Source organism: Mucor velutinosus (genome assembly GCF_035048745.1).
Source record: "Mucor velutinosus strain NIH1002 chromosome Unknown tig00001569, whole genome shotgun sequence".
In the NCBI taxonomy this organism is placed as follows: Eukaryota; Fungi; Mucoromycota; class Mucoromycetes; order Mucorales; family Mucoraceae; genus Mucor; species Mucor velutinosus.
The window spans coordinates 97,081-113,927 of NW_027041921.1; the positions used below are offsets into that span (position 1 = coordinate 97,081).

Sequence of the window (16,847 nt, forward strand, 5' to 3'; positions counted from 1 at the left end):
ATGTAGTATTTTTGCATGACGATAAGGATGGAATAGAGTGAATAAAGAATGATTGAAACCGAGGATATCTAGGTGGTTTATATATACAGGACAAAGCAAGATCAAGGAGATGTCAACCACAGCGTTAGGAGATGTTTAGCAGCAACATAAGGAGATGGAACTTATACATGACAACATCTGGCGATAGAGAGTAGAGTATAAGGAGTGCTTTTTAGTCTTAAGCAAATTTATTTTTATTAGGTATGAAAGTGGGAAGAAAAGAAGAGTAGGAGAATGGGGTATATATATATATATATGTGTGTAGGGAAAGTAATTTTACAGAACAACCAAGGAATACCTGTATCTCCTTGATTGGAAAACATAATAAAAGAATAAATTAACCTCCCAATGAATGTCTCCTAGATGGCAATGGTGACATACTGGAAGATACAGACATGGAAGTGGTGGAGGGTTCTATCACATTAGCTTCAATTGGTAAAGCATAGTGTGGTGGTGCACTCGGTGTGTAAGCCGGCGGTGGTAATTCAGGTGCCATCATCATGGGTGTACATCTGGAGCAGTTGTTGATTTGTTCTTGTTGGTGGTGATGATGGCCGTGGTGAAGTAGGTGATGGTTGTAGGGTGTAGATGTCGTTGCTACTGTACTACTGTCCTCGTCCATGGCATCCAACTCTTTGGCTGTGGGTGCAGACGGCGAAGGAGCAGTTGTCTGTGAGCTCATGGAAATCACATTGCGTCGGCTCCTATGCAAGGGCTCTTGCAAGCCTTCTATCATCATGAGTGCAGGTGGCGCTGAAGGTTCAGTGAGTGCTCTACCGTTAGCTTGTGATGAAGTCGTAGATGAAGCTGATGCGATTGATGATGTTGAGCCTAATAATGCACCTTCTTGTCCTCTATTTGCTGCTGCTGCTGTCCCTCCTCCTCCACTGTCGGATGTGTTTGAGATGGAAGATTGTCGATCCATATCATGACTCAGTTCAAATGTCGAGCCTTCATTCCCTTCCTCATCAATTTCTCGTTGTTTTCTATTCTTGACTCTCATTCTTGTGAATATCACTATTGTTGCAACCACTGCAATCACACCCAATCCTCCTACAAGCGACAATATCATAATCATACGTTTTAATGCTTGCTGATCATCTCTCAGGTTATCTGCAAGATCGTCCTTTTTGCTATTCGGGTCATTTGGATTGGCAGAAGATACAGATTGTGGATCTTGTTCTTGATGGGCAGAGCCTGTATTCGACACGTTATACACATTGAGTAGTGGCGGCAAAGATGTAGCTGCTGGCAGTGTTGATAATGAAGTTGCGGATGCTGATGTATAGATGATGGTGGTATAGATAATGCTGATTTCTGTTGTCACTCGGGGTGAAGAACCATTCTTCTTGTCCCTGTTCTCATCAACGCCATTTTGTCTATCGCTGGATGACTTTCCATTGTTTTTATGGTCGTCGTCTCGAGCTACTAACAGTTGGTTTGGTGTGGTTGTTTTGGTGGGATGGAGTAATTGCCCTTTTATACAATGTAGCAGCAGTAATAGACATAGTAGATAGGGTGAAAGCCGTCTTTTCATCTTTTATTATTTATATATAATATACAAAAGCAAAGGAAAGAATAGCAATGAAAAAATAATACACAGAGAGAGAGAGAGAGAGAGAGAGAGAGGGAGGGAGGAGGAGGGAGGAAATTCTTTTTTTTTATCAACACTGGTGTGGTGTGTGTGTGTGTGTGTGTGATTATTGGAGGTACAAAATGTAATTGTCTGTGTAATTGGAGCACTGGGTAATATCATAAACAGATGACTGTATAAACATCCTATCCCATCTGATATGTATTAACCTTCTTTCTATGCTGCTGCTTCATTTCTTTTTCATTCTTTGATATGAACTCGGCTTTATCGGTTTGATTTAACAATTGCAAATAGGATTAGGGAGAACCAACACTGGTATAAGCTGGCTTCTAACATCTCATCAACAGTTCCTGATTAAAAGGATAAATGGTCTTGATTCACAAATGTTTCACACACTTGCATTTAGCCACATCTATGACATACAAAGCGCCTTGTTCAGTTTTGCTGGCAGTGATATATATTTGATCCATGTATACTGTATACGCAACATGGACAGACATTCTGCTATTGGTATTGTGTAGAGATTTGCTCTACCCCGCGGCATTGTTATGATATATCGTGCAAATTATATTTAGAATTATTTATTTCTGAATATAGGTGTCAATAAAGGAATCCTACCTTTTGATTTATCCATTTCCTATACATTTTCTCTGTTGCTTTATGTGATATAATCCGCAATATATTTAACTATTTAGCTGCCAAATTCCGCCTTGATTCATGTTTGTACTCGGTGTACTTCATTCAATCTCCATGCAGATTAAGCATTTTCTTCACTCAATCCAGATCATGTTGCATTGTTTCTCCGTCCAATATTTAAGGTGATACACATGCATATCTTGATTTGAAAGCTGTACTGATAAGTAATCAGGGCAGATGCCATAGAGTTTGTTGGCAGTAGTATAATAAATAGCTCTATAAAGCAGTGTTTTGTATAACGCCAGCTTTACTATATATACTGTAAACCATTCGAAAAAAAATAGGCAAGCTAATCGTACCCTTTCAAAATTTTGCAGAATTGTGTGCCGTTCAAGGTGAATAACACCACCAGCGAAGCCGGCAATGGAGAGGGAGTTTGGGGGGAGGGGAGGGGCTTAGCCCCTCTATCAAGAACATCAAGCATAAAGTTTATGAAATATCTCTTGTTAAAATCAAATCGAATTGTCGTGCCTCCTGTTCAATTTAGAGACTGTGTAACCTGTAGAGTTGCTCTACCTGAAGATTTCAATTTTCGAAAATGTGATTTGTCGAGTAAATAGAAAAATTTGATAAATAAATCAAAAGAAATGAAAAAGAGCTGCATTGAGACCACCCAGAGCACCTGCCGCTTTCGTTTCAGAGCTAAGAAGAATGCGACCTCATTATTTCCAAGAACTTAATAATGCATCTAATTCAACACTTGATAGCATTGGTTTTAATGATGGCTTTACCGTAGCGAAGCAAAGGTGCGAAACCATGATAATCAGGCGTCTAATCCAATACTTGGTAACATTGATCTGTATGAGGGCCTAATCGCAGCGAAGCGAAGGCTCAAAACCATAGTATTCAGCAGCAAATTCGGGTATTCATTTCCATTGTAAATAAGATTACCAGCAACATATCGCATTAAAATTTGCAGGAACCAGCTTTATCGAAATCAATATGCCTCCTGTTCGAATTAGAAGTTGCAAATGCTGCAGGACCGTCCTTTCAGAAGACTTCAGCCACCAAAGATGTGATTTATGCCGTGTAAATAAAAGCCTTAAAGCAAAACATAACCAAATTTGACAGCTTTCAAGCCTTCATATCTTGGCATGTAGACCTTTCTGAGCCACCGGAATAACGCCAAACAATTGTACTCGAGTAGCAGTAACTTCCTGACACCTTTGCTCAACTTTTTGGGGACTAAAAAAAACATGGCCAAAAATCGACCAAAAACCATGAGGTAGCCCTCATGGTTTTCACCGAAAAATCAAACGATTGCATTTTTCACTTTGAAAATGAAGACTTTTACTATGGTAAATATTGAATTAAAATGTTTCTCTCGATCTAAAGCAACTTCTGAAACCACTTTTAAGAGGATTTCATATGCAAACTCTGGCAATTTTCGCTAAAAGCCTCATTTAATATTTTACCAAATTGCTCAATAATTTCAGTCAAAACACTTATTACAATTAACATCATTGGAAGCGCTTCGAAAAGTGCTGCAAGAATGTATTAGGAAGCGTAGGGTGATCATTACAGTTTATATAGTCGAATATCACAAAAAGAATTAAAGAGGTCGAAAAAAGACGAAATCTGTCCAATCTTGAACAGAAAAGATTAACTGAGTTTGAATCAATTTTGGCGGCGGCATTGCTGCTGGCTGACCTAAATGCCTTTCTGTTGATGACAATGATGATTGCGATGCTGATTAAATGGGGATCACGGAATTGAAAGGACAATCTCTTAGCGCAAAATTTTTTTGGGGAGTTTTGCTTCATGAAGGTGTCTTTTGCAATGACAATATCTCAGAAAAGTCACTGTAGAACTTACACAAGTCCTGTATTTACTTATAGCCAGCTTTATGTTGTCATCTTATTAAGAGCATCAGCAGTAGTGAATGATATGACAGTTCTATTATCAGAAAATGGCAATTATGATGTACAAATGCTGCTTAAAATTTGAATTTTCTTTCACATTATCCCAACAATAGGCTTTGTTTAATATCAGTGAAAGCAAAGAGGATGCTGAGGGAGATACCTTCTCTCCTCCTCCTAGCTCTGATATAAACTTTCTTTTACAAACTAATAATTGGCTGTTTAAGATCTACTTGATATACCAAAATGTTATAATATCTGATTTAGAGTGTCTTTGGCGAGAGCCCACAGGGCGATGCCGCCATCGAGCGTAGCGAGATTGGCCGGCTAGCGCATTATATATTGCATTAAACGAAAAAAGCGTGATGAGCCGACATTATCATTACAAAGCTATACCATTTCTAAAATTGCCATCTAAATGATATCTGTATCAATGTTGGTGGCAATGTTACGGGGGGGGGGTTTTTTGAATATTATCAAACAGCAAAAGGCATCGGTTTATTTGTCGACACGCCAAAAGAAGCTAACGATCAAAATGTTCAAGCTCCAAGGCAATGTACTATTATTGAACTGATTGAAATGATGATTAAGTAATTCCACTACAATTCAGTAACGTAATTGCCTAAATACAATAGCAGTATAAATACAATAACAGTAAGCATTGGATCATATACCATCAGTCATTAAAACCTACCTGGAAATACGCCAACAGCCCCTCTGAGTCTTCCCGTCCACCAGTCATTGGCATCTGGTGCTCTTTGAATCAATTCAATCTTGTCATCCTTCTTAAATGATAAATCGCCCTCAGCCTGAGCATCATAATCATAAAGCGCTACAACGTAAGAGCTTCTACTTGCATCTCTGGTAGGAGGTGTTGGGACGGCTGTTGGAGATACAAGCCCAGCTGCAGAGAAAGATGGTTGCTGTCCATAAGCAGGAGTCGATGTCTGATGTTGCTGTGGCGCTTGGTATTGCTGTTGAGGCTGGTATGCTTGATATGGTACCTGATACTGTTGTTGTTGTTGCTGTAATGGCGGTGTCGATGGTGGCTGTGATGGCTGCTGATATGAGTCTTGATGATACGCAATTTGATGTTGTTGGCCTGGAGATGCTTCGCTATTTTTCAGAGCAGCTCTTTCTTGCAACGATAGTTTATTAGTGCCACCAGAGACTATGATATGCATATTAGATTAACGCTAATGAAGGATTCCAGAATGCCTTACCAGTTAGCCATGCTTTTCCACCTGATTTCAAAAGATCCATGTTCTGTATCTCTGCTTGAACATCATGCTGTTGCTTTCTCCAGTTGTAGCCAGCTTCCAGGTCCATAGCATGAGTGACAAAGTACTGCTCATTTGCAGTAACTAGCTCATAACAACGGGCATAAATCATACCGTAAATCTTGCATTGCAGATTATACATGTGCTCAAAAATGGGTTGAACCAACTGGATCAACATTTGAAAGAATGCTGGTAGTTGCTCTTTCAGAGCATTGTTTAAATATTCATAGTCTTGAGTTGCTGTATCCAATTGACTTTGAACCTTAAAGATGGCCTTTTCTTCGTTCATGGTACGCTCAGTCTTAACGTTCAACTTTTGGAGTGCAACACGATGGCGATCGTAATCAATGAGCTTGTGGTTTCTTTTGACGATGGTTTTTTGAATGGTTTTGATGACTTCTTGTAATTCAAGTGATGGACGAATGACATATTGATCAACGGAATCCTAGTTTTTGCTAATATAAACGACCTTGACTCTCCAATGTCTGCAAGCGTGCGTGCACTTACCAACTGAGGCAAAATCTCATCGCGACAATAAGCCATAGCAGCTTCGGCATCATTAGCAGCTTGCAAAGCTGCGGCTGGTGTAGGTTGTACTCTACGCTGAACTCCGCCTTCTTCCACCTCTACACCAAGATGTTGGCTATAAATAACTGATAAATAACTCGCCATTTCTGCTTGATGCGTTAACAATGCTATAGCACATGCATTAGCTTGTTTGCGTACGAATGATAATACTCTAGGCGAATTCAGCTTACCCGAAACACTATCACGAAACGCTTGAGCTTCAGCTCTCAATCGATCTGCCATCTTGGTCGTCTCATTGAATCGAGTTTCCAGTTGTATAAATCCTTCGTCTCTAGTCACTGGCATGCATAAAAACCCTGTTAACAAGGAAATCTTGATGCTTGCTACCATACTGCATTTACCGTCCCCTTTCTTTGACATGATTTGATGAGGCAAACGGCTCATTGCTTTTTGAAAACCCTAACATCATGTAAACGGCAAGATGAATCACTTGCATGGATGAATGTACATGTATAATGCGATGTTTACTTTCCAACTCATGTTACTTCTCGTATTAAGCCTTGGTGCTATGTTCGTATGCAAGTCTAAGGAAGAAATCAGTAGGAAAAAAGGGAAAAAGGAACAGGAATGAGAAGAAGCAAGAAGACTTAATAGAAGCTATTCAAGAGGCGACAGGAACGATGCTAACAATCAATAGCCTCTAAATTGTGTACAAAATATCCTCTAGTGATACACATACAAGCAATCAAGCTTGACAAACCGTGGCGCATAGCAATGCTTGGCAGAGCCTTTTGTTCAGTGCCTCAGGTACCTCTCGCTTGGAAATATCAAACCATAAAGAACTCATGCTGGATGAGAAATGTCTTCATTCCTTGGCAGCATACCGTTCATCATTGAATTGGCGCTTTTTCATGCATCAAATCAGTCCCTCTTTGCAGAGTTTAGTATATTCATCGTTGGTGCTTTCCAAGAAATTGAAGCGAGGGAAGAAAGTAATGGATTACCGACACAAGCGATTGACATGTTGCAGGAAATCATCAGCCTGCTTGGTTGTCGCTCAGGAGGCAAGAAGTTCATGACGTAAACTTTACATCTCATTGTATCTACAGTCCTGTGTATCAAGACAGAGTGTTCCTTAGATGCAGTTACACAAATTACATATAGAGTAAGTCACCAGCTGCTCTGCTGTGTCTTGCCACAGTGTAGTTTGATCATTCTATATTGAACCATTAAATTCGCCATTGGTTTCTTTGCTCGAAGCAAGGTAACGATAGACACTGTGCATATTCTGTGATGATACGCACTCAATTAAACAGATGCCTATAAATATAAGCGGTCATCTATTCGAGAACCTTTTTTAACCTTTCTCTTTCTCTAGAGACGGTTGACGTTCTCTCCTCTTGATCTCCCTATACAAACCATGTCATGTATATTTATGATTTGTACAACACTCACAATTGAATGCTCCTTTAATTGACTTGATCCTCAAAGTGTTATACCCAGCATGTTGTCTATCAAAGTTTATTCAATAAATCCTATAAATCATATTGTATTAATATACATTAATTTGATTTCGAACTGTCCGTAAATGGTACATGTACGCCTCTTTACAGCAGTGAAAAAGAGAGACGATGGATGAATACATACAGACATGACACGTGGGCTTCCTTGAATTCAGCGAATCCATCGTACATTGCCTTGCTTTTTTTTTTCTGTGAATCAAGCTACATGTTGGGAGTTTATAACATGAAGGAAATGCTCGTATAGGAACCAAATAATACATGTTAAGTATGGTTGGGTTGGATTGAAAAGTTATCCTAGCATGCGCGCAGTGTTTCCGTATGTGTGTTTTATTCAAGTTATCTCTCTGTATGGAAACAACAAGATGTACTTGCCCCTGACATTTGCTTTTTTTTTTCTACAGCTTGCTGCTCCTTTGGAATAGAGCCTATTGGTAGATACAGTCTATGGTTTGTTTAAATAACAAAATCACACTAGAAAGAGAGGAGTATGATATGAGTCCCCTCTCTTTGTGTATATACACACATACTCCTCTCGCATCTTGATTGTCTCCCCCTCCTCCTTGTTTGTCTATGTTGCTGTGTGCTACTGCTGCCTAATATCTAGTGTTTGATAGTGTCGAATGCTTTTGCAAATGTTACGCTACAACCTGAATTCTTCGTATCAACCCCCCCTCCTTTGAATAGTATATAACAAACAATGGTATAATTTTCAACATGGTCTCCTTTTTCTCTCTCTTCCTTCTTTCTCTTTCTTTTGTACCTTTTTCTTTTGATATTGTATTCTCTTTCTCTTTTACTGTAATACTACAAGCATCAGCCCCGTCCCGTCCTTCCACATTCTTCTGATCCACTCACTCACCCGCCAAAATTATTGTCGCATTACCTAACTTATTCGAGCATTCGACATCACATCCCATCTACATTGTCCACCAGCATCATCATCATCATACAACATGGAGATTTCATTCAGTAATTTATCCATCGCTACCAGCTTCCAAGACAGACGACATGACGACACCGCCCCATCGCAAAGCCTGCCCAAGCGCACCACATCTTTAATACGGCCTGAACGTAGCCGTATTGACCCACAACACCCACAGTACCATACACGAAGAAGGGTCATTGAGAATGAAACCAGCCATTATTATCGCTCAGCAGTAGATCGATCACATCCTGCACGAAGATCAGTAATAAGACGAGGACTACTAGCAAGAGAAGACGAAGAGGAGAAAGGTCACAGTAGTAGCGATAGTCTAGGCATTGAATACACAGCCGACATTTCATCGAGCACATTTGATGTGTGGAAGACGTTTTGCTATTTTGTAACATGCTGTTGTCCTCCACCTGTGCTGAAAGCAATGGGTAATTGTCTGTTTGTTTACTCGTCATGCACCGAACCCTCACTTTTTTTATATGATCTGCAGGCAAAAAAGATAAGAGTGCGCAGATGGCATTTCGAGAGAAAATGGGCCTAGTCACCATCATTTTAGGCATCATGACATTTGTGGGTTTCCTGACATTTGGCTTCACTCAAGTGGTATGTCCTCGACCACCTCTCAGTTTCCGTGTCGAGACCGTCAATAACGGATATGTTGTGATCCATGGTTGGGCGTACTTGCTTGCCTCCTGGAATGAGCACCCTCCCATTGCTGGAGTGACGGATAAAGCAACCAACGTGATTTACGATCCCATCAATGCTGGTGGTAAAGACGCTTCATTCTTGTTCCAAAACATCAACCGGCACTGTGCCTCGATTATCACACCTAAATCATCAGGGGCTCAAGTAGGACAAGGAGACACGCCGTCGTACTTTCCATGCCATTTGATTGAACGCAACCAGTTCCCTAGTCCATCGCTCTATACAAATCACTCTGCTTGTCATTTGAGCCCAACAACCCGCAGCATCTTTGATACCATGAGAGACAAAGGTGTTCTGAACGAAAACGGAAACTACGATAAAGCCGGCAGAGTGTACTATGACTGGAATGATGTAAATACCACTACACATCTAGCTGTTTATAATAGGTAAATTAAATTTCTTTTCATGTCCTCGAATAGGAACAACGCTAACACGTTTTGACAGCTACGTCTTGAACCTCAATCTACTCCAATCACTGCCTCAATCCGTCTTCTCGGTGCCAACAGAAGGGCTTATTCAGTCCATCCTGCAGAATGCCAGTGCATTTGGCGGACAAGACATCACACATACAGTGGCAACACACAAAACCACTAAAGGCACTACTTGGAAAGCAGAAGCAGAGTGCTTGCTAGACACGATCAAGGTCGGCGAAATTGACACCAAAAGCGTCGGATGCATTGCCTCTGATGCCGTACTCTACACCTCGCTCATCGTCATTTTGGGTGTCATCCTCGTCAAGTTTGGTCTGGCTGTTATTTTTGGCTGGTTCTTGTCATGGAAACTAGGCAACTTTAAAAAGGAGGGCAGAGCATCCTACAAAGATCGCATGAGACGGGACCTCGAGATTGAGGACTGGACGACGGGTATCCATGTGCCAGCAGAAGCAATTCGACCTCATACGCCACAGCAGCAACAGTACTATAATAGCCCTCAAATGACCAAAAAGAAGAGCATCATTCCAAGGAAATCTCGATTCACACAGCCTGACACAGGGTCCATGCACTTTAATGCCATTGAAAGGCCTGGAAGTGCAATATGGAAACAATCGGCTACAGGGTAAATGTTTTATGCTTGTTATGCATCATGTACATATCGACTCTAATACATGTCCCCTTTGTTTAGCTCAAGAATCTTTGGAAACCATATCAGCTCGCCCTCGGGCATTCTATCCCCTCGACCTACAGTGTCAACTTCTGAAAATAGCAGAAGCGTTACAGCAAGTCCTCTCTCGCGAAGATCATCAGAAACATCTCGCTCCAGCCAGACTCAGTCGTCTCAGTTGACCGCTTCATGTCCCTACGAGTTGTCACCTCATGCAGTGCCTCAACCAAAGCCAGAATACATGCCCTTTGGATTTGCATTGACGCATACCATCTGTCTGGTCACATGTTATTCTGAGGGTGAAGAGGGTCTTCGCACAACGCTGGATTCCATTGCTACCACAGACTATCCTAACTCGCACAAACTGATACTGGTTGTCGCAGATGGTATTATTACAGGACACGGCAACTCCATGTCGACGCCTGATATCTGTATCTCCATGATGCAGGATTTTTTGGTAGAGCCAGATACCGTGGAAGCTTGTTCTTACGTCGCGATTGCAGATGGTACAAAACGCCATAACATGGCCAAGATCTACGCTGGCTTCTACAAGTACGATGACAAAACGGTAGACGGTGATTCTCAGCAAAGAGTGCCCATGATCACGATTGTCAAATGCGGTACACCCGAGGAGCAAGACAGAGAAGCCAAGCCCGGTAATCGTGGTAAAAGAGACTCTCAGGTTATTCTCATGTCTTTTCTTCAAAAGGTCATGTTTGATGAGCGCATGACAGAGCTCGAGTATGAATTCTTTACCAACATTTGGCGTATTTCGGGTGTCAGTCCTGACAAGTACGAGATTGTGTTGATGGTGGATGCAGACACCAAGGTCTATCCAGATGCGCTATCTCGTCTGATTAGTTGCATGGTCAATGACTCTGAAGTCATGGGCCTTTGTGGCGAGACAAAGATTGGCAACAAAACGGATAGCTGGGTATCTATGATTCAAGGTAACAATTTAAATGTGTCCAGCTACAAGCCTATATACTGACACACACACACACACACACATATATATATGTATTAGTGTTTGAATACTACATTTCTCATCACCAGTCCAAAGCCTTCGAGTCGATTTTCGGTAATGTTACGTGCTTGCCAGGCTGCTTTTGTATGTACAGAATCAAGGCGCCTAAAGGAAACAACGGCCACTGGGTTCCTATCCTCGCTAATCCTGACATCATTGAGCACTATTCTGAAAATGTGGTGGACACACTACACAAGAAGAATTTGCTGTTGCTGGGTGAAGATCGTTATTTGTCAACACTGATGCTCAAGACGTTTCCTAGAAGAAAGATGTTGTTTGTGCCGCAAGCTGTATGCAAAACAGTTGTCCCTGACTCCTTCATGGTGCTGCTATCTCAGAGAAGACGCTGGATCAATTCGACGATCCATAACCTGATGGAGCTGGTATTTGTTAGAGATCTGTGTGGCACGTTCTGTTTCTCTATGCAGTTTGTGGTCTTTATGGAACTGGTGGGTACATTAGCTTTACCTGCAGCCATTTCTTTCACCATGTACCTTATCATCCTTGCTTGTATTGGCCAGCCTGCTGTCCTCTCGTTGATCTTGCTTGCTCTCATTCTTGGTCTTCCTGCTGTGCTGATTGTGATGACGAGTCGAAAACTAGTGTATGTAGGCTGGATGTTTATTTATCTGTTTAGTTTGCCCATCTGGAACTTTGTGCTGCCTACCTATGCTTACTGGCATTTTGATGATTTTACCTGGGGGGAAACTAGAAAGGTTGAAGGCGAAGGGAAAGACAATCACGGTGATAAAGAAGGAGAGTTCGATTCTTCGCAGATTACGATGAAAAAGTGGACAGAATTTGAGCGAGAGAGAAAGATCAAAGAAGCAGAAGCACGGTCAAGAGCCTTGGTTCAACAACACTTGTCGTCTCCTTTATCAAGATGGTCGCCCACCAATCTCTCATTTGAAATTGATCGCTCTACTTTGTCTACACTCATTGGATCAAGCTTGGGAACATCGCCACGTCTTATGCTGCCTCCTTCATCAAGCCCGCCTCCCACACCTGCGTCACCACCAGCACGCCATTACTCAAGAGACAGAGCGACAGAAGGCCTTTCAGACGATGAAGACAATCGATCCGTCTTGTCTGATGAGACAGAAGAAATTCGACAATGGCGACGAAGCCAGGATTTCTTTGGTGGAGGTATAGAACGATTGCCTACAATAGACACAAACCTGCCCATGATGTTCAATCAAGACGAAGGTGAAGATGATAATTGGCAAACAAGCATTTTGGAGACAATTCATAGTAAGGAATCAAAGGAAAATTTGGGCGAACAACAGCAAGAGCAAGAGCAAGAGCAGCAACAACAAGTAGAATCAGACAAAGATGATGATGACGATGAAGAACAACATCCAGAGGTCTCCAACGTGTCAAAAAAAGATGAAGAGCAAGATAATTCTCTGTAACAATACATACATAAAACAAAAGCAATAAAAGCAGTAAATCTTCATATTATGAATATCATGCCATCCTGTACAAATCGTAATACCTTTCTTATTGGCATCACAGCCATCACTGTTATGCATTAGAAAGGCATTCAAGGCACCAGCCAAACCAAATTCTATCTCAGTTATTTTGGTGATTCAGATTGGACAAATTTTGCACAGAATCGACTTGATTTATCTATTTTACCAAATTCGATTATGAAAGTTGCGATGATCATCCCCAACTTCCTAATGCTTTTTTGGAGTACTTTTCAAGGCACATCTAATGGTAATGCTTTGAATAGATGTCTTGAACAAATTTATTGAGCAATGGTGGAAAACACAAAATGACGTTTTTGGCGAAATTGTCAAGATTTTACATGTAAAAGTTTCATATACAAAATGTCAGGGGTTGCTTTGGATCGAGAGAAACATTTTGATTTATTATATGACATAGTAAAAGTGTTCATTTTTGGGGGTCAAAAACACGATTGTTTGATCTCTTGATATTTTCCGTGAGGTACCCCTTCATGATTTGAGGTCGATTTTTAACGATAGATTTTGATCCCAAAAAAATTGAGTAAAGGTGTCAGGAAGTAAGTGCTAGACGAGAGCAATGATTTGGCGTTATTCTGGCGGTCTAAAACGGTTTCCAACACGAGAAATCATGGCTCGAATTTATCCAGATTTTGCCGTGTTTTGCTTATATTTGAGCGGTAAGAAGTAATGCAAGTATGCTGTATGCCCGTATATGAATTGATCTCGTTGAGGTAGACGTGGAGCATCTTGGAAAGGTCAGATCCACAGCCACCAATCGCTTTAGGGCTTTCTCACTAATTTTGGAATGCCAAGAAGTGAAATATCTGCATATATCAGCAGGATAACTGCAATTTAATACCTCACACGAGTTGATACTTCGAGAGTCTCTACCATCGCCCAAACCTGATGCCTGGGACAAGACAATGTGGTGGTTGGGCTATTTAAATCACAGCTCAACAATCAAAAGGAGCAACCTTTTTTCTTTCCTCTATATTTTTCTTTGTCTTTACTATGCTAACTTTGTATCATAATGCCCCAAAGCAGACAAGAGCATTGGATGCTATTCGAAAGCTCAAGGCTTATTTCGAAAGACAGGGCATCAATGAGAAAGAGGTGCGTGTGTGTCATTAATGGATTGCAGCGGTCGAAATGGACATTGACCCAAAAAGTATAGCCCTTGCCAAATATGCAAAAGATAGTAGACTACTGCCTCAAATACCCTCGTTTATTGAGAAGTAAGTATTGGTCTAATTCAATATACGTTGAACTGACACGCTTGTGAACAGTCCGTGATTCACCATTAAAGTACTTACACGACCCTGATCTGCCTTACACTGTTGTGCACGACTGGTATATTGGCATTGCATTGGACTACCTTGAAACATCTATATTCGTATTATTGGAGCAATGGAAATCAGATTACATGAAAAAACGAACCGATAAAAAGCAGATTGCTCAACTGTTTGCCAAGGCTGTCAATGATATTTATCAGTGCTATGAACACACTGGATTAGCGTTGAGCATCCCATTTCCAGAGTAAGAAAAAAAAAACAGATGGATTTGACAGCTGTTTATACTCACTGGTGTATATAGGGGATGTGCTTTAGCAGCAGTCGAGTTGAAAGAAAAAGTCAGAAACGGAAGCAGAGCATTGATTAAATCCAAGATAACATATTATTTTACTGATGCCAGAAACACATTCTACACCTTGACCATGCATCGGATTGAAGCCTTATTCAAAGCAAATCAACCAAGCAGCTCGTTCGCTTACCTCTTTTCACCCCACATTATGAAGTTTAGTGGTGAAGAATTAGAAACCAAGGTGCAAGTGTTCCTGGATGTACTGTTGCCTAAATTAGTAGATGTGTTCAATTTGCCTGACGATATCTTGGACAACGCTCTCAACTGCGAAGATGTCAATGATCAAGACAACGCGGTTGACATGAATAGCTGGCTGATGAGCACAAGCAGCGAGGACGAGGATAAATCAAATGACAGCAAGGAAGCACTGGAGGCGCATATTCAAACTTTTAGCACAGTGTGCGAGCAATTGAACAACTTGAATTTGACGCCCAATTGGACCGAAATTCTGAAAGAGGCAGTGCAGAAACGACTGCAATCGATAGATTGGGAGGAGAGCGCTGACGTTTCCATTGTGCAAATCCAGCTGAAGTGGCTTCATGTCCTGATTCTACCTTGGTTGTCTCACCTGATACCCAAAACAGACAATATCGATACGAATTGGTACAACTTTCTGCGAGAAAAAATCAAGGCAGAGCATGTCCTGTATGAAGTCATCTACCAAGCCAAGATACCCGAGATTTTTGACATTGTGTTGAATTATCCGGACACTGAATGCATTATCAAAGATCTTCATGCAAGTATAATTTTACGGGAATCTGTATTTAAAATCAACCAACACATTTGTAGATTATTGCCACCAAAAGAGGATTGCTGGAAGACTTGAGAGATAGCCTGATGCGAGAGTAAGTATCATGTATTTACATGGGACAGGAGTTTTGACGCTCTTCCTTTTCGACAGAATCCAGAGTAGATTACTTCATCCAGGTGCTTCAGCTGTGGATATTTTGCAATATCATATCGACTGCATCAGAAGCGTTTCCGTCATAGATCCATCTTGTGATATCATGGAGTCCATCATCGAGTTAATTGAGCATTATCTAAAGTAAAGTGGATGGGATTTTGTTCTGCACCAGTTACTAAGTCTCTGGTTACATAGGACATTCCGGAAAGATGTTACTGCTGGTGTTGTTCATCTTATTCGCAATGCTCGCGAATACAGCAATCTGCAGGTAAAAGACGACGATATTTATGTCTTTAAGAAATCCGAGCTCAACAACGAGGAAACGCCTGTCGATGCAGTTGTTGTTAAGGAGGATAAACCAGCTCAATTAAGGAGATTGCAGCAGAAATCCAAAGACTCAATTGCCATGCTGATAAGTGCGTGCAGTTCACTGAAGGACTTTATCAAAGGCTACAGCGATCAGCTAGGACATACATTGCTTTCAACCAGCAACTACGACACAAGCGAAGAAATTCTGAGATTGGAACTGTTGAAGCGAAATTTCCCTCCCGACACTTTTCTTCGGTGTGATATTATGCTACAGGATGTTGCCGACAGTCGAAGATTAGATACATCAGTTCATTTGAACAATGGCGTCAACCCCAACGTTCATGCCATTATTGTTTCTAGAAAATACTGGCCGGGCGGCAATGACGAAGACGAGGAAGACGATCTCGACGATGATTATGATATGGAAGATGCCAGTAACGCAAGTATCAAACTATGGCCTGGTCAGCAAGAGTAAGTGCATAGGCTTCCAAGCGGAAAGCAGAGACATAAATACATTTTCGTTAGGTCCCTTGAGGAGTATGACCAGGAATTCAGAAAGATAAAGAAATCAAGAAAGCTAAAGTTCTTGCCAACCAAAGGATCTATTCGATTGAATTTGGAGTTTCAGTCGAGAACTCTTACTGTTGATGTGAGTCCTGAAGCTGCGACTATCCTCAGTCTGTTTGAAGGAAAAGGTACAAGTTGAATCAAGATACATGATCTCACAGGCACACTGACAGTCTGTGCTCATAGAACAAACTTACTCTAGAAATGACATCGTGACCAAAGTGAAAGTCGATAAGGCAGTGATTGTTGAGTGCTTGGAGTTCTGGATGAAAATGGAGGTGCTAGAGCTGTCAGCAGATGGACACTACCAACTTATCGAAGAGTAAGATCTCACCCTATACCATCATTAAATCAATAAAATTCATCAGCAGTGTGCATACTATTAAACAAGTTCAAAACCAGGCAACTAAGCATCTAATCCAACTTTTGATGACATTGATCTTAATCAAGCTTTTACCGTAGCGAAGCGAAGCTGCAAAACCATAGTATTCAAGCAGCAAAATTGGTTTTCCATTTCCATTAATAATAAGTTTACCAACAGCACAATAACGCATCAAAATTTGCATAAATTAGCTTTACCAAAACCAATATGCCTCCTATTCGAATTAGAAATTGCACACGCTGCAGAACTGCCCTTCCAGAAAGTTTCAGCTACCAAAGATATGATTCAT

General features: G+C 41.0%; 4 protein-coding genes across 4 annotated transcripts; 2 read left to right on the forward strand and 2 right to left on the reverse strand.

Moving 5' to 3' along the window:
• Positions 1-376: 376 nt before the first annotated feature.
• NTH1_4 (alpha,alpha-trehalase nth1) lies at positions 377-1,576 on the reverse strand (the record flags this gene model as incomplete). The annotated part of the gene is made up of 1 exon (XM_064831388.1): positions 377-1,576. One exon carries the CDS (start codon positions 1,574-1,576, stop codon positions 377-379), a length of 1,200 nt encoding a protein of 399 aa, XP_064677668.1.
• A 3,211-nt stretch (positions 1,577-4,787) lies between these two features.
• ATC70_012208 (uncharacterized protein) lies at positions 4,788-6,440 on the reverse strand (the record flags this gene model as incomplete). Its single annotated transcript, XM_064831389.1, has 6 exons — positions 4,788-4,810; positions 4,883-5,359; positions 5,412-5,913; positions 5,976-6,163; positions 6,227-6,334; positions 6,398-6,440. The coding sequence occupies 6 exons, from the start codon at positions 6,438-6,440 to the stop codon at positions 4,788-4,790; spliced, it is 1,341 nt and encodes a 446-aa protein (XP_064677669.1).
• Positions 6,441-8,472: 2,032 nt separating this feature from the next.
• On the forward strand, positions 8,473-12,698 carry ATC70_012209 (uncharacterized protein; the record flags this gene model as incomplete). The annotated part of the gene is made up of 5 exons (XM_064831390.1): positions 8,473-8,881; positions 8,944-9,544; positions 9,603-10,214; positions 10,281-11,209; positions 11,287-12,698. 5 exons carry the CDS (start codon positions 8,473-8,475, stop codon positions 12,696-12,698), a joined length of 3,963 nt encoding a protein of 1,320 aa, XP_064677670.1.
• A 1,068-nt stretch (positions 12,699-13,766) lies between these two features.
• HMGCLL1 (3-hydroxymethyl-3-methylglutaryl-CoA lyase) lies at positions 13,767-16,502 on the forward strand (the record flags this gene model as incomplete). Its single annotated transcript, XM_064831391.1, has 9 exons — positions 13,767-13,868; positions 13,930-13,990; positions 14,042-14,291; positions 14,349-15,132; positions 15,186-15,241; positions 15,298-15,441; positions 15,496-16,080; positions 16,135-16,304; positions 16,363-16,502. 9 exons carry the CDS (start codon positions 13,767-13,769, stop codon positions 16,500-16,502), a joined length of 2,292 nt encoding a protein of 763 aa, XP_064677671.1.
• Positions 16,503-16,847: the final 345 nt, after the last annotated feature.